This window comes from Podarcis cretensis (genome assembly GCF_951804945.1).
Source record: "Podarcis cretensis genome assembly, chromosome: 6".
In the NCBI taxonomy this organism is placed as follows: domain Eukaryota; kingdom Metazoa; phylum Chordata; class Lepidosauria; order Squamata; family Lacertidae; genus Podarcis; species Podarcis cretensis.
This window is the reverse complement of record NC_137175.1, coordinates 89609062-89631011: the sequence shown is the minus strand read 5'-3', so window position 1 is coordinate 89631011 and position 21950 is coordinate 89609062. Positions and strand designations below refer to the sequence as shown.

Genomic DNA, 21950 nt, shown 5'->3' with positions numbered 1-21950 from the left:
TATACAGGCTCTTGGATACCCCATAAGGGAAAAAGGGCAGATTGATTTTGTTTACAACACCTGTGCCGAGGATAAGCATGCAGATGTGATGATATGTGAACTTGGAAGAGAAAAAGGCCGAGACGCAAATCGCTGTGCAAGTTGTGTCCAAGTTGTGAAATGTTTTGCTCCCTCCCAACCCCCTTGAACCGCCAACTCCCGTGTTGTATCATAAACTGATTTTGGAAAGCCCTGAAATAGTTTCAAAACAGTTTGCCATGTGGCTGTGGGGAGCTGCTGTCTTAGAATCATAGGATTTAAAGCCCTAATCCACCCAGAGGAAGCAATAATAGCAGTTGATTAGGTTATATGCATCATTTTGTTGTCCAGATTTAGCATAGGTACCCCTCTCAAGTATCTTTGGGAAGACTTCATCTTTCTTTCTTTCTTTCTTTCTTTCTTTCTTTCTTTCTTTCTTTCTTTCTTTCTTTCTTTCCTCTCTCTCTCTCTCTCTCTCTCTCTCTCTCTCTCCTTCTCTTCTCTTCTCTTCCCTTCTCTTCTCTTCTCAGAAGCGATGCTCTACTTTCCTGTAGGACTTTTGGATACTCTGGGCTTACAGGCATTTGTGAAGCAGTAAAGGTAAAGGGACCCCTGACCATTAGGTCCAGTCATGACCGACTCTGGGGTTGCGGCGCTCATCTCGCTTTATTGGCCGAGGGAGCCGGCGTACAGCATTCGGGTCATGTGGCCAGCATGACTAAGCCGCTTCTGGCGAACCAGAGCAGCGCATGGAAACACTGTTTACTTTCCCGCCGGAGCGGTACCTATTTATCTACTTGCACTTTGCGGTGCTTTCGAACTGCTAGGTTGGCAGGAGCAGGGACCGAGCAACCGGAGCTCACCCAGTCGCAGGGATTCAAACCGCCGACCTTCTGGTAGCAGGACTTATATTACTATTGGGAAGCAGTCGTAGGTCTTAAGAAGAGCTTTGCAGGATCACACCAAAGGGCCGCCCAGCGGTTCTCAACCTGTGGGTCCCCGGATGATGTTGGACTACAACTCCCATCACCCCTGAGCTCTGGCCTTGCTAGCTAGGGATGATGGGAGTTGTAGTCCAACAACATCTGGGGACCCACAGGTTGAGAACCGCAATGTGCTGTTCTCACAGTGGCCGGCCAAATGACTTGTCTTAGCTTAACATGGCCCATTGTGGAAGGGATGGAAAGTATGCTTCCTAGTTAATTTAGAATTGTAGAGTTGGAAGTGATCCCAAGGGTCATCTAGACCAACCCCCTGGAATGCAGGAATCTCTGCTAAAGCACCCATAACAGATGGCCAAGAAACATGCACCAGAAGAACCTCTTGGCTATGGGGAACTAGTTTCACAGATCTTGGTTTCCTAGCTGGAATCACACACTGTTCCATTACTCTACTCAATAGGCTTGCTCATGTGTCATTTCTGTGTAGAAAAATGGAAGAAATATTCTGAAAGCCAATTTGGACTGATCGCCACGCTACACTGGAAGGTGCAGAAACCTTTCCCAGCCTGGAGGTGGCATTCACTTCTGCTCAGCCTGCCAGGGACAGAGGCAGAATTAGTTGGAGCAATTTACACAAATCTTCTCTTTCATACACGAGGCTAGTTTTTGTGCACACTCGCATGCCCTGCTCTATTATCGATGAAGCGGTTTGTACATTTATTTCAATTTATTTTAAAAATGTAACTTTAAGGCAACATTCCTAAACGCTGGATTAAAGTGTTCTGGAGTTGAAATGAAGTGTTTGTGCAAAATAGATTAAATGCTGGCCAAGAAAGCTAAATCCCGATTGTAAAGCAGTTCATGAATTGTGTGAGCTGCTAGCTCCATCCAGTGGTCCAAACAAAATGGCTGCCACAGGTTCCCTGCCTGTACCCGTGCAATTCTAGTAGGTTTTCTGTCCAAATTGTGCAGAGATGCTTGCCATCCTTTCCTTCGCTCTTGGCGCTGTTACTTTGCCCTTCCTTACAAAAGTGATTCAAGGATTTCTTCACTGATTAGTTACCGTATTTTTCACCCTATAGGACGCACCGGCCCATAGGACGCACCTAGTTTTTTGGGGAGGAAATCAAGGAAGAAATTTTTATTTCCCCCCCAGGTTTGCGCAGCCATCCCCAAGCTAGAAGAGGGAGACAGAGCGCTCCGTCTCCCTCTTCTGCCTTCAGGGACAGCCTCTCTAGCCTCCGTGGGGCAGCGGCTTGCCCCGCTGTCCCCCAAACTTGAGGGCTGGCGATGGGGAGAAGCAAGCTTGCTTCTCCCCCCTGCCAGCCTCCAGACCAGGTCCGGGAATAGCAGGATGGTGGCGCTCCGCCTCCCCACTATCCCGCGAGCTTGTGGGGCTGGCGGGGGGGGGGGGGAAAGCAAGCTTGCTTCTCCCCCCGCCAGCCTCCAGACCAGGTCCGGGAATAGCAGGATGGTGGCGCTCCGCCTCCCCGCTGTCCCCTGAGCTTTTGGGCTGCAGGCTGCTGCCCACAAGCCTTGCGAGCCCGCGGGACCTCCCACTGGGCTTGCAAGGCTTGCGGATAGCTTCCTGAAGCCTGGAGAGCGAGAGGGGTCGGTACTCACCAACCCCTCTCGCTCTCCTGGCTTCAGCGAAAGCCTGCATTCGCCCCATAGGACGCACACACATTTCCCCTTCATTTTGGGAGGGGAAAAAGTGCGTCCTATAGGGCGAAAAATACGGTAGGTTAGTTTGTGCCCATTGCTGACTCCAAAGCATACATTACTTGGACCAAAAAAACCCCTACTATTCTTATTCATTCAATCTTAAATTTGATGTATGGCATTGTGTGGTAATGCAGATTCTAAAATACAAAGAAATACAGTACATCCTATGCCCTTTGAAAATGTGTTTTTTGGGGGGGTGGCGTGGGTGGCGCTGTGGTCTAAACCACTGAGCCTAGGACTTGCCGATCAGAAGTTCAGCGGTTCAAATCCCCGTGATGGGGTGAGCTCCCGTTGCTCGGTCCCTGCTCTTGGCAACCTAGCAGTTCGAAAGCACGTCCAAGTGCAAGTAGATAAATAGGTACTGCTCCAGCGAGAAGGTAAACGGCGTTTCCGTGCGCTGCTCTGGTTTGCCAGAAGCAGCTTAGTCATACTGCCCACATGACCCAGAAGCTGTAGTCCAGCTCCCTCAGCTAATAAAGCGAGATGAGTGCCGCAACCCCAGAGTCATCCACGACTGGACCTAACGGTCAGGGGTCCCTTTACCTTTATTGGGTTAGTGTTTTTATTTTTATGATGTATTTTGTGGTTTTATAGCTTGATTTTATTCTGTGAACCACCCTGAGACCCCCCTTGGGTTTAGGGCATTATATAAATTCAATAAGTAAATAAAATAAATATTATCCAACCAGGAAGTGAAGGCGTTCCAAGGACACGTTTCCAGCCAAGGAAAAACACTTGGGGTGTGGAGCAGGGCTGGTGAGAGAATGTAGCTAGGGAGAGGGTATGGCTTGGGGACAGTTTCAGGGGCCAGGTTGAGGGGTCTGGAGGGCCACCCCTGAGGTCCCCATCACTGCCATAGGGTGGCCATATGCAAAGGGAGGCAGAGATTACATGCCTTCAGGAGCTCTGTAGAAAGAAAGAATTCTGGCAAGTTCTGCTTGTGTTCATGTGGAGGTTAGAAAAACTGCAGCAGCCAAAGCCAGTTACTTTCTTATTTACATGCCTTCTTTCCACAGTTCAAACCATGCTCAAGTCTGCTTGCAAGTTGAAATGAATGCATAACTACAGCATCACCAAAGTACAGTGGGACCTTGGTTCTCAAACTCAATCCGCTCTGGAAGTCCGTTCGACTTCCAAATTGTTCAAAAACCAAGGTACGGCTTCTGATTGGCTGATTGGCCCCAGAAACAATGCCGACAGCCGAAACGGACGTTTGGCTTCCGAAAAACCTTTGCGACCCGGGACACTTACTTCTGGGTTTGTGGCGTCTGGGAGCCGATTTGCTCGTCAGCTAAGCCATTCGGGAACCAAGGTACCACTGTAATAAACGAAAATCTGCCCTTATTACTTTATGGGGGACACAAGAGCCCTTATAGAGTCTTTTGCAGGTTCTCCATCGGTTGGAGAAAGTAACAGAGGCCAACCAGAGAATATTGAGAAGCAAAGCAGCTAGTAAGCCTGATCTTTATTGAACTGTTGCAACAGGGTGCCCCCTTCACACGCAGGAAAGGAGGAGGACCCCGAACCAAGGTGTGCCTGCCCTTATATAGACATTTTAAATTGCCCGCCCTGGAGTCTAAGACCACCCCCAGAAACATCATACATACATCACAGAAAGAGGTGTAGCTCAAGACCACCCCCCAGACACATCATACCTACATCACAGAAAGGGCAGTCTACAACAGAAATCTGAGTGCGTTGTTTACCTCCTGTCAGGCAGGTTACCTGTTAATGCTTACTTGATTGGATACCCTGGGGAGCCTGGCCAGTCTTTCGTAATGATAAATACTTAGTTCCTGAGCCAGGTCATAGGCTCACCCTATTCATACACAGACATACCCTTAAGACAGGATTTGTGAATGAAAAGACAATGGGGAGGCTTTTCCATTTCCCTTCAACCTTGCAGAGAAAACATTTGGTCAGTTTGGGAGTAAAAATAGTTTCAGGGCTGTTTTCCTGTGCTGCTTCAGACATGTGGTGTATATATTTATGTACGTGTTTGCTTGGTACATTTATTTTATATATATATATATATAAGACCTTAAGTTTTTTATTTCAAATAAATGAAACATTAAACAAAAATACAAAACCAAACTGAACGATTTCCACATATATCACGACAAAATCTAAAATAAAGATACAACAAACCACCAGCAGCAACAACTCTCACCCATCAACAACCCCCCCTCCTCATTGTGTCACTGCTTTGTCATTAGTGTCTCCTGGGAAGGCATAGATAGTTTGAGAAAGCAAGGAAGCATATCTAGTCAGGGGATCTGTTTCATAGAGTGACCAAGGTTGGATAAATTAGGCGAAAGCACTTTAAAACCTTCAAGTACTTAATTGTGCAATACCCTATGCAGCAGAATGTGAGAAAGCTGGGTTTATTATCGAACCTCTTCAAGAGTTATCAGTTAGTCATTAGCTGTGGCTGCATGAGCCAGTTGGACTGGTTTGATTGCATTCCCAAAGGATGATGAAGCCTTTAAGGATCATTGGAGTTCATTTTTAAAGAAGATTTTCAACAGGACTGGACAATTTCTGGCCCACCAAGCCAAGTGCAGCCCACCAGTTGTATTTTGTGGCCTGTTAGGTGTTTGGTACTCCCGTTTTGTTGGTCCAAGGTAAAGGAATAGGTATAACATGAGAATTCCTGGATGCCAAGATCCAGGGTTGATGCAAGCACTCTTTGGTGAGAGAATTTCAGCAGAGATTTAAAATCACAAGAGATGCAGAAAAGTAAAGTGTGGAAATACAAGCTGTTAGACCTTTAAACTATACCATTCAAAGCTCCTTCCAAAATTTCCCACACCCCCAGCATAGAAAAAGAAAAAGACCACGTTTGGTGAGTTAAAAATGGTTTACTTACAAAGGTCTCCAAAGGTCAGTTTCATGTGCGACAGAAAAGTTGCGCAGCAGTAAAACTTAGGTTAGTTACAAAGTGGTGAAAGTTCCTAAATTTCTGGTATAAGAACTCAAGAGTGGCTTGTGGTTGCCATATGGTCTGAGCTGGAGCAACCAGCTCAAATCTCTTTATATGTTCAGCTTCTCAGGTAGACCGAGGGTGAACAAAGGCTTGATTACTTAGTCCCTCCCAAGGTGAGGGGAAGTGGACATTTCTAAGCCTGACAGTACAGTTTACTCTATTGTATTAACCCCTCCATGCATTGGTTAGAGTTAAGCATGTTGATTATATGAAGCTGTTTATCCAACACATTTAACTGCTGAGGAGGTAAGTGTGGAAGGAGATATTCCCTAAGATAGTCAGAACCCGGGGAGATGAGAGCTTTTAGACTGAAAGCAGTACTCGGTCTGGAAACACTGGTAACCAGTGCATATTTTTCAGAATACAGAAGATACAGGTACAATATGCTGACTCTAACCTGCCAATAGGCGTGGATTTTGTGCTAGCAGGACTTTTCCAACAATTTTCATTTACTTTTTAAAAAAATAATATTTATTGCTTTTAAATCTTACAAACAAGAAGAAGAAAAAAAAGAAGAAAAAAGAAGAAAAAACTCTCCCCAGCCCCCAGAACAGGCTCTTATCCGCAAGCCTTGCGAGCCCGGCGGCAACTCCCGCCGGGCTCGCAAGGCTTGCGGACATCTGCGTGAAGCACGGGGTGCCCTCCAGAGTGTGCCCCATGCTTCAGACTGCAGGCTGCTATCCGCAAGCCTTGCAAGCCCCGCGGCAACTCCCGCCGGGCTCGCAAGGCTTGTGGACATCTGCGCGAAGCACGGGGCGCCCTCCAGAGCGCGCCCCGTGCTTCGGGCTGCAGGCTGCTATCCGCAAGCCTTGCAAGCCTGCGGGAACTCCCGCCAGGTTCGCAAGGCTTGCGGATAGCTTCCTGAAGCCTGGAGAGCGAGAGGGGTCGGTGCCTCTCGCTCTCCAGGCTTCAGCGAAAGCCTGCATTCGCCCCATAGGACGCACACACATTTCCCCTTCATTTTTGGAGGGGGGAAAAGTGCGTCCTATAGGGCGAAAAATACGGTAATTTTTCTAGTACTAGTACTATTTGGTAGAGCATGTTGGCCAAGTTTCTGTTTACCTGAAGCAGCTGTAGCTGGCACAGGTAGCCTGGGTTACAATAGGAGCAGTGTGGAATTCAGCAGTTGAAGCCACCAACCTGAATCTTACAGGCGAGTCTGACCCCCAACCATACCAGTCATATCGCCAGCCAACGGGTCTACTGAGTAAAGTTCAAGCCAGATAAATTAGAACTGATAGCAAAGCACTCATTAGACCAGTTGGCTGGGGATATGTCTAGTCTGGGTGGAGTCATACTCCCTTGAATGGTTCACCCATATCCAGTTCCAGGATTCAGCTTATTCTTGAGAAGATGCCAGCAAGTTGCAATAATACTTCATAATAAATGACTACTATAAAGGGCATAGCCTTTGTTACTTTCCTTTTCCACTTATTTAAGGAACAGACATTTAGAGCTACCTAATGGAAATGACACAAGCTTATTTTTTAAAAAATTGTGCACTCCGACCAAGGGTATCACATCATACTTCAATAAAAGCAAATATACAACTTCAAAGTAATGCCATTGTTGAGTCACAATGAGCGGATGTTCTGAATGGTGCCTGACGTATGGAGCCCTTTCTTCCATTGTTGAGTTTTACTGTTATGAGAAAAGTATTTAACCTTCTTGTGGCTAATTATCGCCGACTTAACACCTTTGAACTGCAGAGTTTTACAACTTTTGTTTTCATTCTCATGGGAACCCTGTGAGATAATTCACTGAGGGAGGTCAATCCTAGGTGGAAATTTGAACTGGGGCCTGCACCACATACTAATGTACAGCCCATTGGTTCTGCACAATTGAAGAAAGTCATCCGGTGTCTGTTAATTGTCATTTAGTTTGGTCTCCCGAGGTGACAGTGTATAAGTGTGAAACATATGATTAGCCAGTTCTTTAAGAATTCATTGTGACGGTGTAGTTCTTTTGAAACACCCTTATAGGGGGTGGCATACAGGGGATGAATAGCTCAGTTGGTAGAGCATGAGACTTTTAATCTCAAGGTTGTGGGTTCGAGCCCCATGTTGGTCAACTAAACAATTCTATGATTCTAGGGAGGTCTATATACAGTGGTACCTCGGGTTAAGAATTAATTTGTTCCGGAGGTCCATTCTTAACCTGAAACTGTTCTTAACCTGAAGCACCACTTTAGCTAATGGGGCCTCCTGCTGCTGCCGTGCCGCCAGAGCACGATTTCTGTTCTCATCCTGAAGCAAAGTTCTTAACCTGAGGTAATATTTCTGGGTTAGCGGAGTCTGTAACCTGAAGCGTATGTAACCTGAGGTACCACTGTATTTCATACAGCTTGCCTAATGCTTTTTCTTAGCTTTATGAGTGAAACTATGGGAAACTTTTTTAGCATGTTGTAACAGCACAGTCCTGTGCATGTTTACTTGGAGCTAAGTCCTTCAGTGTTCAGTGGCACTTGTGCATCAGCTGTAATTAAATATTGGTAGTGCTATCAGAATCTAGTTAAAATGACTGGGATGTGATATGATATGATATGATATGATATGATATGATATGATATGATATGATATGATATGTGGGGCACAGGTCATTATCTCCAGCACCCAGAAATGTGTGTAGAAATGGCATAATATAAATATAATGGTCTGTTTTGTATAGCTCTTGATATTTCCTGAAATGTATGTTTGCACAATTTTGCATCTCGCCTTACTGCTTACACGGAAGATGTCTCCTTGTTTCCCCTTAATCTTTCCATTATTGTTTTGAGTGATGACTCTTTGCAACACCTCTGAACAAAGCATTTGCTGTTCAGACACCAGGAAGTAAAGCTGCATACATGGTGTACCACTACAATTTGGTTTTGCTTTAACAATACAGTGGTGCCTCGCAAGACGAAATTAATCCATTCCGTGAGGCTCTTCGTATAGCGGTTTTTTCGTCTTGCGAAGCAAGCCCATTGACGGCTTAGCGGCTTAGCGCTATTAGCGGCTTAGCGGCTTTTAGCGCATCAGCTGATAAGCGGCTTATCAGCGGATCAGCTGATAAGCGGCTTAGGGCTTAGGAAAAGGGGGGGGGAGGGGAAAACCCCCGCAGGAACTCGCAAGACATTTTCGTCTTGCGAAGCAAACCCATAGGGAATTTCGTTTTGCGAAGCGCCTCCAAAACGGAAAACCCTTTCGTCTAGCGGGTTTTCCGTCTTGCGAGGCGTTCGTCTTGCGGGGCACCACTGTAAAAGTTTTAGAACTATGGAAATACCAAAGCTACGTCAAGGACTGTTCAAAAGCACTGACAATTGGTATGGGGTTGTCCTAAGAACACAAGAAGGTACTCTCTGTGGGTTAGACCAGGGTTTTTGGAAAGGAAAATTTGGAATTTGGAAATTTGGAAAGGAAAATTCATGTGCAAAGTGTGTGATGATACAACACCTACGGATTTTCCTTGTGGGCATATATGGTGGTACCTTGGTTCCCAAACAGCTTAGTTGTCGAACAAATTGGCTCCCGAACGCCACAGACCCAGAAGTAAGTGTTCCGGTTTGAGAATGTTTTTCAGAAGCTGAATGTCCGACGCAGCTTTCGCTTCAGTGCAGGAAGCTCCTGCAGCCAATCGGAAGCCACGCCTTGGTTTTCGAACTGTTTTGGGAGCCGAACGGACTCCTGGAACAGATTAAGCTTGAGAACCAAGGTACCACTGTACATGCTATCTTGCTTAGAGCTGCATTCCATGATAATTTAAAAGCCTACATAGAGTGGGAGGAAATCCTCAAAAATGGGTCTGTGTGTCTCTGTGGGCTCTAGGACAAGCCTGACTTTCGACGGGTAAGAAGTGCTTCCAGATTCCATAGAAAGAGATCTTGGGAGAGTCGAGAACTCATACTCCCTAAATGCCTCTTTGAGGTCAATACATGGTGGACTTTTGTTGCAGTGATAAATCTAGATCTCCATTTCTCTTTTTGAAGCTCAAATTCAATAATTTTATGCTGTGGTGATACTTTCAGACATAAATGTTTCATGTAGCTTTGCCCCCGAAAGATTCCTCTTAAAAATGCCATGTTGGAGATTTCTGACAATGCTGTCCTTATCATGACATCCCAGGAAAAGGCAGTCTGTGTTCTACAGTATAATTATTTGCTTCATATTATAAATATTGGTGAATGCTCTGTGGAGAATAGCAGTGGAGTCTGTGGGGAGTGCCTCTGGCAGGAAGAAGGAAGAATGGATATGCTTGTTCAGGGTCTTTTCCCACATTTGTTCCCAACAGCTTTTTTGCATCACTTAATACAATATTTGCATGGCTTGAATTATTGAGCTGTCCAAGTGTTCTTTTTGAACTGCTCATAAATATGGCTGGCACATCACCCTAGTTGCTGACATCACCATATGATTTCAGGCTCCCTCAGCCTGAAAGCGAGCTGAGCACCGCAACCCCATAGTCACCTTTGACTGGACTTAACCGTCCAGGGGTCCTTTACCTTTACCTTTTACACATAGATCTGTCACTGCTGTTGGAGATACGGTAGTTGGCAACATGCCTCACTGGACAATGAAAACCTTGCAATAGTGATCTCAGTTAATTCTGAAAGACAAGTTAGAAATATTTTTAAATATATAAGCGAAATACTTGCAGGTATAGGGACTACCTTTGAAAAACGGACAGCTGAATTTTCTGCATTTTATTCAGAGTTAGCCCCAATCAAATACAGTGGTACCTCAGGTTAAGTACTTAATTCATTCCGGAGGTCCGTTCTTAACCTGAAACTGTTCTTAACCTGAAGCACCACTTTAGCTAATGGGGCCTCCTGCTGCTGCCGCACCGCTGGAGCCCGATTTCTGTTATCATCCTGAAGCGAAGCTCTTAACCCGGGTTACTATTTCTGGGTTAGCGGAGTCTGTAACCTGAAGCGTATGTAACCTGAAGCGTATGTAACTCTAGGTACCACTGTACACTAGGGCTTCCTTCCTGCTATGCCTGCTTAATTTTACATGTGGAATTCCATAAATTTGAGGCACTGGAAAGAAATGCTGAAAGGCTCTTTCCACCTTAGTTGAACTGAACTTTGCAAAGCCCTCTCTCAACGAAGAGAGAAAAATGAGGTGCTAGAACAGAAACCTGCCACCCGGACTTTTTAAACTAGCAGCCCAAAAGATGGCAGGTAAGGTTTCAGTCTGTAAGCCCAAACTATTGTTTTTGCTTGTCTTCCCTTGAAGCCAGCAGGAAGTTGGTTTGGCACAAGAGAGGGTTTTTTTGGGTGGGTGGTGCATTAGGGGCACAGTATTATGCCTGGAGATTGGCTGCAGAAATAAAAAGAGTTAAAACTTTTTTCTGGCTTTTTTTAATTGTACAGCCCTTAAAAGACTGTGTGAGTCCAGTGTGAAAAGAACATTACATCAGCAGCTGATAACATCGTCCACCGCCTGTTTCAGGCAGTTACCGAAACCAAAATGTCTTCTACAGATCCTTATCAGCAAATTATGGTGAGTTGATTAGACTTCCTATTCCCAATGCTCGGGATAAACTGCGGCTAATAACAATGGAATTAACTACAACAAATTATTTTAACGAGGCTTGCAATTTTAGGGATTGTGTGTATAAGCATTACGCACTGTAAGTTTGGGCGAGCCGGGAAAAATGTGAAAAAAACTTGACGTGAAAATATTTTAAGTGCACTGAGTAAGGAAAATAATATTCCAGCTGGCCTCAATTCATGTATTTCTGAAGATAAGGGGATATAAACTCTGTAAAAAAACAACCGTATACCCGAAAGCTGATATGTTTAGTAAGATAAATTCTGTACTAGCGTGTAACTAGGTAACTAAAACTTTAATTACAGATTAAACTGATTAGTTGAGGGGCTGAAAATAAGCAAAGACTTCAGTATTCTGGTTTGCTGTTTGCTTTTCAAGAAGACAGTTCCCCCTCTGACAAATTACGGAAACTAGATGTGGAAGGCTTGTATAGGAAACTTGCGAATGACCTTCCTTCAAGCAAGAAGAACCAAAGGCAGAGGAAGCTGAAGGAGCTCAACTGCAAGAAATAGTTGATTTCAAGTTTTAGAGGTGTAAAATTTGTTGAAGCCATGGAAAAATACCTGTGCCTCAACTACAGGCGTAGCCAGGAGATTTGTTAGGGAGGGGGCAGGCCTTTTGTTAGCCATGTATTTTTATTAATTTAGGGCAGGGGCAATTGCCCCTCCCTGCCCCCCTTTGGCTATGCCCATGGCCTCAACACAGGGGTGGGGGGGAGGATGACATTTTTGGGAAAAACCAAAATATCCGCTAAACTTAGAATCATAGAATCATAGAGTTGGAAGAGACCACAAGGGCCATCGAGTCCATAACTTACTTATGAACCCTGCACCGTAGCTGTCATCTTACAGATTTGAAAATAAGGGACCAGCAGCCTCGAAAATAAGGGATTAGCAGCCAAAATAAGGGATTTTGCCTAGTTTATACAGAAATCCGGCACGGATGGAACAATGCTGCTTTGGCTGCCACTGACTGTGTTTTGCAGGGGGTTGGACTAGATGATCCTAAGGGTCTCCAACTCCGACCAAAGAAGAGGGGCAGACAAAACTGATGAACGACATCGAGATGGCAAAGCTTACAGGCAGAATTAGAAACCAGGAAGAGGACCTCTTTAATAAAGAATGGGGAAAGTTTATAATTTAGTTGAAAAGCTACTGTAAAGAGTAACATACATTGGTAGGATTGACAGAAAACTTGTAGTAAAAATTTGAACTATGGATGGACAAATGATTTATAAAAATAGAGTTATGAAAGGGATGCAGAGGGGGAAATCACTACATTAAGATGCTGCACTGGTTTATTTCAGTCCTAGAGGTGCTTTTGAACATGATTAGGGAGGACCGGTCGGTGCAAGGAATACAGGTCGGAGTGAAACAGTATAAATTGAAAGCTTTTGCAGATGACTTGGTAATAACATTACAGGAGCCAGAATCTAGTACGAAAAGAGTTTTGGAACTGATATATGAGTTTGGTCGGGTGGCAGGATTCAAATTGAATAAGCAAAAAACTAAGGTTTTGGTAAAAAATCTGACATCTTTGGAAGCAGAAAGGTTTCAGAAAGAGACAGAGTTAAATGTGGTTAAAAAAGTGAAGTACCTAGGGGTTAACTTGACTGCTAAAAATTTGAATTTATTTAAAGATAATTATGAAAAATGCTGGTCAGAAATTAAAAAGGATTTAGAAACTTGGTCAAGATTGAAACTTTCCTTGCTGGGTCAAATTGCAGCTATAAAGATGATTGTATTGCCAAAGATGTTGTTTTTGTTTCAAACTCTACAGTTTGTGGACAGAGTGGAATGTTTTGGAAAATGGCAGAAAGATATTTCTAAATTTATCTGGCAGGGCAAAAAGCCCCGAATAAAATTTAAAATACTAACTGATGCAAAAGAAAGAGGGGGGTTTGCCCTGCCAGATTTAAAGTTATATTATGAAGCTGCAGCTTTCTGCTGGATGAAAGATTGGTTACTTCTTGAGAACACTGATGTCCTAGATCTGGAAGGGTTTAACAATGCTTTTGGTTGGCATGCATACTTGTGGTATGACAAGGTAAAGATTCATAAAATGTTCAAAAACCATATTGTCAGAAAAGCAATATTTATTGTCTGGACAAAATATAAAGACTTACTAGAAAGTAAGACCCCGAGATGGCTATCACCAATGGAGGCTAAGGCCCGGAAAAGACTCAATATGGAGGCCTGTTGGCCGAAATATTGGGAAATAATAGAAAAAATTGGAGACAAATGGAGGTTGCAGAGCTTTGAGAAATTAAAGAATAAGGTGCAAGATTGGTTACACTACGCTCAAATTCAAGAGGTTTTTAAATTGGATAAAAAGATAGGATTCCAGGTGGAGAAGTCGAAATTAGAGACAGAACTGTTGGAACCAAAGACTAAGGTACTTTCGAGAATGTATAATTTGCTGCTTAAATGGAACACACAGGATGAGACTGTTAAATCAGCCATGATAAAATGGGCTCAGGATATTGGGTATAGCATTATGTTTGAGGACTGGGAAAGGTTATGGACCACCGGAATAAAATTGACGGCATGTAATGCCTTGAAGGAGAATATTATGAAAATGATATACAGGTGGTACATGACCCCAGTCAAGCTTGCAAAAATATATCACCTGTCTGATAATAAATGTTGGAAATGTAGAGAGGCTGAGGGGACATTCTTTCACCTCTGGTGGACATGCCCAAAAGTGAGGGTCTTCTGGGAAATGATCTATAATGAACTAAAAAAGGTATTTAAATATACCTTCGTTAAGAAACCGAAGGCCTTCCTCTTGGGCATTGTCGGCCAGAAAGTGTTAAAGAAGGACAGAAGTTTCTTTATGTATGCGACAACAGCAGCAAGAATACTTATTGCAAAGTATTGGAAGACACAAGACTTGCCCACACTGGAAGAGTGGCAGACGCAATTGATGGATTATATGGAATTGGCTGAAATGACTGGCAGAATCCGAGACTTGGGAGAAGAAACAACGGAAGAGGACTGGAAGAAGTTTAAGGACTATTTACAAAAACAATATAAGTTGTATGAATGTTAAGTATCTGCACGATTTAGAAAATCTTAGTTCCAGCAAATAGATTTTGTAAGATAGAAAATTAAGTTATAAGTAAGAAAAGGTCGAAGTTTAAGGCAACAATATGTTTAAATTTAAGGTATGAGTAAAATTATCTTAAATTTAGAAGTATAATATTTGGAAAGTACAAAATAAGGTATGAAACAAGGTAATAATTTGCTGATATTTTTAATATAAATAATGCAGGGTAAAGGAGATGTGAGGAAGTCCAGTTAGTTATATACAAAAAAACTGTGTTGAATGGTTGGTTTTTTTCTTTTCCTTCTTTATCTTTTACTTCCTTCTTTCTATATTGTTTTTTGGTTTATTTGTTCTGGCTTTTTTGTGTACTATTTTTTGGTGAAGGGATCTTGTATGTATATTGTGTATTATGACAATTTAATAAAATATTTATTAAAAAAAAAAAAAGATGCTGCACTGGTTGGAGGGTATGCTAAGCAGCACGTCGGGGCTGCTGTCGTCCTGGCACGAGGAGTTCCATCGGCCCTTCCCAGCCCGAGAGAGGGGGGGAGAGAGAGAGACTCTCGCCCACGCCGCCAGCGAGCCCAGCATGAGGTGGTTGCGGCACCGCGGCAGCCGCTGAAGCGCCGCCCTTCTGTGTCCCTCCCCATCCCACCCTCTTCCTCCTTCCTCGGGCAGCCTCCTCAGCCGCTGGTGCCGCCTCTGGCTTCCCCTGGCAGCACGGCGGAAGTCTCGCAAGAGAGAGGCTGCCTGCCCGCCCGCTGCCACCTGTCTCCTCATGACGCGCCCCTGAGGGGGGAAAGGGAGAGACGGAGATGCGGCAGCTCGTGTGCGCTCTCTCTCTCATGGCGGAGGACCCCGAGCCGCTGCTTCCCTCCTGCGCCGGGCGAGCATGAAACCCGGGAAATTTAAGGGACATCATCAATAAGGGACAGCAGCGGGACATGGCACTGGGATAAGGGAGTTTCCTGCCAAATAAGGGACAGTTGATCGCTATGCCCTGCACCCATTTTACTGTTTTAACTACTTAAGTGGGTTATTTTATTACTTGTTTGGAATATAAAATTGTACTGCTTGGTATACAGTGGTACCTTGGGTTAAGTACTTAATTCGTTCCAGAGGTCCGTTCTTAACCTGAAACTGTTCTTAACCTGAAGCACCACTTTAGCTAATGGGGCCACGCCGCTGCAGCCCGATTTCTGTTCTTATCCTGAAGCACTATTTCAGGGTTAGCGGAGTCTGTAACCTGAAGCATATGTAACCTGAAGCGTATGTAACCCGAGGTACCACTGTACAGGCAAAATCGCACAAAGATAGAACACCCCCAGAATGACCACAGCCAGTGCTGAGTGGGACTTGCTCCCCTCATGCAAGGTGGGTAGCTTTTAAAGCCCCCTTTTCCTTGCTTACCGGCTCTGGGAAGGTCATGCGAGGCCTCTGGAGAACCTCTCACAAGATCTTACAAGATTGCAGAAATCTTGTGAAATCTTGCAGGAGGTTCTGCAAAGGCGTCACATTATATTCCCAGAGCCCTGTAAGCTAGACAGGGGCTTTAAAATGTTCTTTCTGCATGTCACAGAAAGAGCTTTTTTCCTGGAAAATGTCTCTTCCCCCACCCCCTAATTTTTCTGCGGCCTTTACAACTCTATATCGTTCAGACGTCATTTTACAGACTTGATCAGGAAACTCTGCTTAAGATTGGGAGGGAGGCCAGCTGAGTAAATTGGTAAAAAACCAATAAATAATTAGAAATTTAGCGGACAGTCCTTGAGTATCTAAGGCTCTCCCTCTGTCCTTTACTCAATGGGCTGAACAAGAGTAGTGCAAATCAACTATTGTTTATGGATTATTAATTTTTAGTTAAGGCAAAATGGTTCAGTTTGAGTTCTGTTTGCTTCGGTTCAAATCATTATGGACAAATGCATTTTAACTTTTTTACTGTGAAAATTAGTAATTGCACCCTTAAATGCAGGTGTACTTTTGCTGAAATTAACACGTGGGTTATTATTCTCCGGAGAACTGTATGAAAATATTAGCTGTAGTATATCCAGATTCTCTGGAAATAGCTGGTAGCAGGAAAAAAAGCAGCATCTGTTCAGAGGTAGCTGCCGGATTATTCATCATAATGCTAAACTACTGGGGTGCTAAAAATACTTTTCTGTGCTTCCTTGAAGTGATCCTTTTATCATCTCTGTGGCTTTGGGTTTCCCTCCACATACAGTCACATCCTTTTTGGTGAGTCTGCTGCAAGGAGGCTGTAAAAGCGCGTATTTCACCACTCTGTGGCTTTACCAATGGCAGTCTAATGTGCGCATGTTTGTTTGTGAGTGAGGAATGGAGGACGAACATGATCATATTAGAGGGTTATCCTGTTGCAGGTTGTCATGTAGTAGTAATCCTGTGCAATGGCTTGCATCTTTTCTGTAAGAGGATGAGGTTAGCTACTCCTGCCACCTCCTGGATGAAAAGGGTCACTTGGCATATTTGAATATCTGAAAGATTTACAGTGTGCTCAAACACTTCCAACGACTTCCAGATGCAGCACTGTCTACTGTGCTGCAGAAGCAGCTCATTGTTTTTTTCTTTTTTGAGGTTTTATTTCAATCAAGCAGTAAATAAAATGTTGTGAAATGAAACAAATAAGCAAACGACTGATGCCAGGTAGCCAGAGTCAGGATAAAAGGTAAAGTTAAAGGGACCCCTGACCATTAGGTCCAGTCCCAGGTGACTCAGATTGCGGCGCTCATCTCGCTTTACTGGCTGAGGGAGCTGACGTACAGCTTCCGGGTCATGTGGCCAGCATGACTAAGCCGTTTCTGGCGAACCAGAGCAGCGCACAGAAACGCCATTTACGTTCCCGCCAGAGCGGTACCTATTTATCTACTTGCACTTTGATGTGCTTTCGAACTGCTAGGTTGGCAGGAGCAGGGACCGAGCAATGGGAGCACACCCTGTTGCGGGGATTCGAACCGCACACCTTCTGATCGGAAAGCCCTAGGCTCTGTGGTTTAGACCACAGCACCACCCGCGTCAGAATACCGAACACATAATACAAAACAGCTGAAGCTTTACATGGTAACAACAACCAACTACTATGAAGTACAGTCCTGGTCACCACTGCCAAATAGCATTACAGTGGTACCTCGCAAGACGAATGCCTCGTAAGACGAAAAACTCGCAAGACGAAAGAGTTTTTCGTTTTTTGAGTTGCTTCGCAAGACGGATTTCCCTATGGGCTTGCTTCGCAAGACAGAAACATCTTGCAAGTTTGTTTCCTTTTTCTTGAAACCGTGCATTCAGGGGGTGCAGTTGCAACTTGACTTCGAGGAGCAACTCATAGCACGCGATGTGGTAGCCTTTTTTGAGGTTTTTGAAGACTTTGGTGATTTTTGAAGCTTTTCCAAAATCCGTGCTTCACAAGACGAAAAAAATCGCAAGACGAAAAAACTCGCAGAACAAATTAATTTCGTCTTGCAAGGTACCACTATATAGTGAATTGAAAAAGATGTTGAAATATACGTTTATTAAGAAACCGGAGGCCTTCTTATTGGGATTGGTAGGAAATGAGATAAGTGAGAAAGATTGTAAACTTTTTCAATACGCAGTTACAGCAGCGAGAATACTTCTGGCCCAAAAATGGAAACAGGAAGAATTATCGACGGTGGAAGAATGGAGACTGAAATTGACTGATTATGCAGAATTGGACAAACTAACAGGGAAGATTCGGTATCAACGAGACCAAAAGTTCATCGAGGACTGGGGAAGATTTAAAGATTATCTGAAAGGCATATGTGATGAACAGATAACGTCTGTTGGTTTTCAAGAGACTCTGTGAAAAACAGAGGAATATTGTTAAAAAGAAAATAAGAGGAGGGAAGGAGATATCTAAAGGCAATACTAAGTTAAGAAGTGCGTTAATAATATTGATGCAAACGAAAGATCGGCAGAGGAGCTGAGGGAAGTCAAAAAAAGAGATGAATATGTGATAAAATGTGAATTGATTGTATAAAAAATGTTTGTTTTTCCCCCCTCTTTTGTGGAAAATGAATAAAAATACAGTGGTGCCTCGCAAGACGAAAAGAATCCGTTCCGCGAGTCTCTTCGTCTAGCGGGTTTTTCGTCTTGCGAAGCAACCCTATTAGCGGCTTAGCGGCTTAGCGCTATTAGCGGCTTAGCGGCTATTAGCGGCTAAGCGGCTAAGCAGCTATTAGCAGCTTAGCGGCTTAGAAAAAGGGGGGGGGAAGCGGAAAAAAATCGCAAGACTCGCAAGACGTTTTTGTCTTGCAAAGCAAGCCCATAGAGAAATTCGTCTTGCGAAGTGCCTCAAAAATGGAAAACCCTTTCGTCTAGCGGGTTTTTCGTCTTGTGAGGCATTTGTCTTGCGGGGCACCACTGTATTATTTAAAAAATAATAATAAAATTTGCAGGGATTTATGTTGTGCAAAATGAACCATGGAAAGAGAGGAAGGGAAGTCACTGATATTTTGAGGATGTTTAAGTGAATATTCTAAAATGTAAAACAGAAATTTAATAAAAAATATAACAAAAAAGATGATTTTATCAATACCATCAATCCATCAGTTTAGCTGATAAATCAGCTCCTTTTGGCTCCTTCAACCCTCAGCTGTCACCTATTAGCAACTGTTCCAGTTGGCTGGAGTGAAGGAGAGAGAGAACTTTCGGACCACTCAATTGGCTGCCTTGACAGACCAGCTCTGATTGGCTCCCCTTCTCCCTGCCTGTTTCCATTCAAGCTACTCATTATTAAAAACAAATGTAAGAATTGGTTTGATTGTCATCCTCTTCCTTCTCCAGACCTTTTCCCTTTTGTGTTTTGTCTTTTAGGATGTGAGCCTGCAGTCAGGGATGTCTTAACTGTTACTGTCTAAGGAACACTGGGAACCTTTTTGGTTCTAGAGCAAAGCTTTTAAAAGTTTTTAAATACATAAATGTAACCACTCTTATGCAATTTTTTACAATGGTAGGTTTTCCACACTCTTTCTGTGCATGCAGATGGGTGAGGCATAGTCTCCAAATCCATATACCGTATTTTTTGCTCTATAGGACGCACCTTGTTTTAGAGGGGGAGAACAAGAAAAAAAATTTCTCTCTCTCTCTGCTCAGCGCCCCTTCAGTGAAGCGGCATTAAATACATAAATGTAACCACTCTTATGCAATTTTTTACAATGGTAGGTTTTCCACACTCTTTCTGTGCATGCAGATGGGTGAGGCATAGTCTCCAAATCCATATATCGTATTTTTTGCTCTATAGGACGCACCTTGTTTTAGAGGGGGAGAACAAGAAAAAAATTTTCTCTCTCTCTCTGCTCAGCGCCCCTTCAGTGAAGCGGCATTTCTCCTCCCGCTTCGCTGAAGGGGTGCTGCACAGAGAGGGAAAACTGTGCAGCACCTCTCCAGCGAAGCAAAGCCTGGAGAGCAAGAGTGATCGGTGTGCACCGACCCTTCTTGCTCTCCAGGCTTCAGGCGGCTATCCACAAGCCTTTGGAGTGCAGCGGGAACTCCTGCTGCACTCCAAAGGCTTGCGGATAGCTGCCTGAAGCCCCCAGAGCGCGGGGGGAGCTCTCCCTCTGTGCTTCGGAGGCTTCACGTTGCTATCACTGAAGCCAAGGAGCCTGCATTCTCTCCATAGGACGCACACACATTTCCCCTTAATTTTTGAAGGTGGAAAAGTGTGTCCTATAGAGCGAAAAATATGGTAGGTTAGTGTGAGTAGAGAACCAGGATGGTGTATGGATAAATGAATGCAGGCTGGAAGAAAATGATGTTTATGCACACTCAAACACTCCCCTTTCCTTTTATGCAACAACTGCTATCTGGAAAGACTGGGGAGAAGCTATTTTCAGTTCCAGAGTAATGTTGAGGTCTCTGAGTTTATCCTCTCTGAGTTTAATTATGCAGTATAGCTAGAAGAAATTGACAGTTACCATTCAGCAGAACCTGTATTTATCTAAATCTTATTTGCAACAGAAGCATAAGCCTGCAGGACACATGCCACCTTTTATACTCAATGTAGGGGTAAATGGTTGCATTTTCCTCTGCCTAACCCTGGCATAAATGTGTGTGTGTTGGGTGTTTGTGTGTGATAGGATTGTGCTCTAACTCTATCTTTTTTAAAAAAAAGTTTTTGAGTTCCTAAGACAATAAACGGGAGCAGCAGGAGTAAATATTTATAGTAGGCCAAAAGAATAAGCTTAAGATAAACAGGCTGAGAAAAAGGAAGCCTGTGCAGGAGGGAAAGTGATATGATTAAAACGAGAAGTAGAATGTTCATGGAAGGTTTGGATGACATATAAACATAGAAAGCTTATTCTGAGTAAGATGATTGATCCATGTTTTGTTCTTCTACTGAGCTATAGCCCTTCCTCTCATGAGTACACACCAGTCAGGAAGCTAGGCAAGAACTTTGAATCTTAAAGTCTTCTTGAAGTCTAGATTGAGTGATGATCTTCCATTGTTGTCAGGCAAGCGAAGTCTTGAGTACAAAAGACTTCATAGATGAACTTGACTTCTTCATTTGATAAATGAATGTTTTCAGAAGCAGGAAGAAGTAGTCATCAGCATCTCTTACACATTCCCATGTTCGGCTTCAACAGAATATATTCTGGATGATTTGTATTACCTTTGTACGGTACCTGAAGTATGCAATGTCTTTTCTTCATCAATTTTAATATATAAACTGTCTCCTGTGGTAGTTCACACTGAATTCTGCCCATTATAGCAATGTTTATAGCTTCTGTTAGCTTGGTAATCTGATGTAGCAACACTTTGCAGACAGTCCATTTCGCAAAGAGTTCCTTCTTTAGGATTTGAATGAGTGTTGTGATTTCTCACCCTATTAGCAGTTCTGTTGAGCTATAGTCAGCAGCTATTGATTGTATTGAGTTGTCACTTAAAATAGCAATATGCGGGCAGTTCTTAGTGCTTAGTGAGGGCTGGTGGTAATGTGGCAAAAAGTTGTAAGATGCACAGAATGGCTGAAATTCTACTGCCATAAGCTGGGTTGCATGGTTGGTCCAAGCTCTTCTGAAAAGCCGAAGTAATCAAATATATTCTTCAGTTGTTCAACAATGCTATGGCAGGTAATGTCAGGCAAGGGGGGTATCTCAGTACTTGAATAGTACATAATCCACAGAAACCCAATAGTGCTGGGCTCCCAGCTGCTAGCCTTTTCCAACATTTATTGGTAAGGTGCAGTGATGAATTGTTCCTTTTCTTCTGATGTGTTAGCAAAATTGTTTCTATCTTAATCATTGAAAAACAAGCAAACATGAGAGCCTGGCGATCAGACCAAAGGCCCATCTACACAGGGTCAACCAGATAGCCTCTGTTATCTACTGTATATGCTGTTTAACACTGTCGGAAAACTCTCAGCTGTTAGTGAGACAGGACTTGCCCTCACAGAGGCCATTTTGGTTCTCCCTCAGCAAGACTTGCACTTATATGTGCTTGGTATTTCCACCTTCTACAATGCTTCCCACCAGTTCTTCCAGAATGGACGTTAAGTTAACCGGCCTATAGTTTCCAGGATCACACCCCCCGGTCCCTTTTTAATAATTGGTGTTACATTGGCTGCCTTTCCCTGACAAATGACTCAGTAGCTTCTCTAGGCTTTTGAGCAATTTGATAGAAGTAGGGCCCTCTCATAAACCACATTCTTCTTGGGCGTTGTGTCAGAAT

At 43.7% G+C, this 21950-nt stretch overlaps 1 protein-coding gene and 1 long non-coding RNA gene across 3 annotated transcripts in view; both read left to right on the top strand.

Annotated features, from left to right (window-relative positions):
- The window catches only part of PLA2G4A (phospholipase A2 group IVA), a 705748-nt gene that overhangs the window by 19122 nt on the left and 664676 nt on the right, over positions 1–21950 (top strand). For both annotated transcript variants that reach the window (XR_013840026.1, XM_079981351.1), the window contains exon 2: positions 11024–11153. Coding sequence is in view for 1 of the 2 variants with exons in the window: in XM_079981351.1 (XP_079837477.1) it covers positions 11121–11153 (33 nt within the window). In the remaining variant the exon portion in view is untranslated. The remainder of the gene's footprint in view (positions 1–11023; positions 11154–21950) is intronic.
- Positions 7805–21950, top strand: part of LOC307218961 — a 61623-nt gene continuing 47477 nt past the window's right edge. The window contains exon 1 of the long non-coding RNA XR_013840193.1: positions 7805–7992. This is a non-coding gene — a long non-coding RNA (uncharacterized lncRNA). The remainder of the gene's footprint in view (positions 7993–21950) is intronic.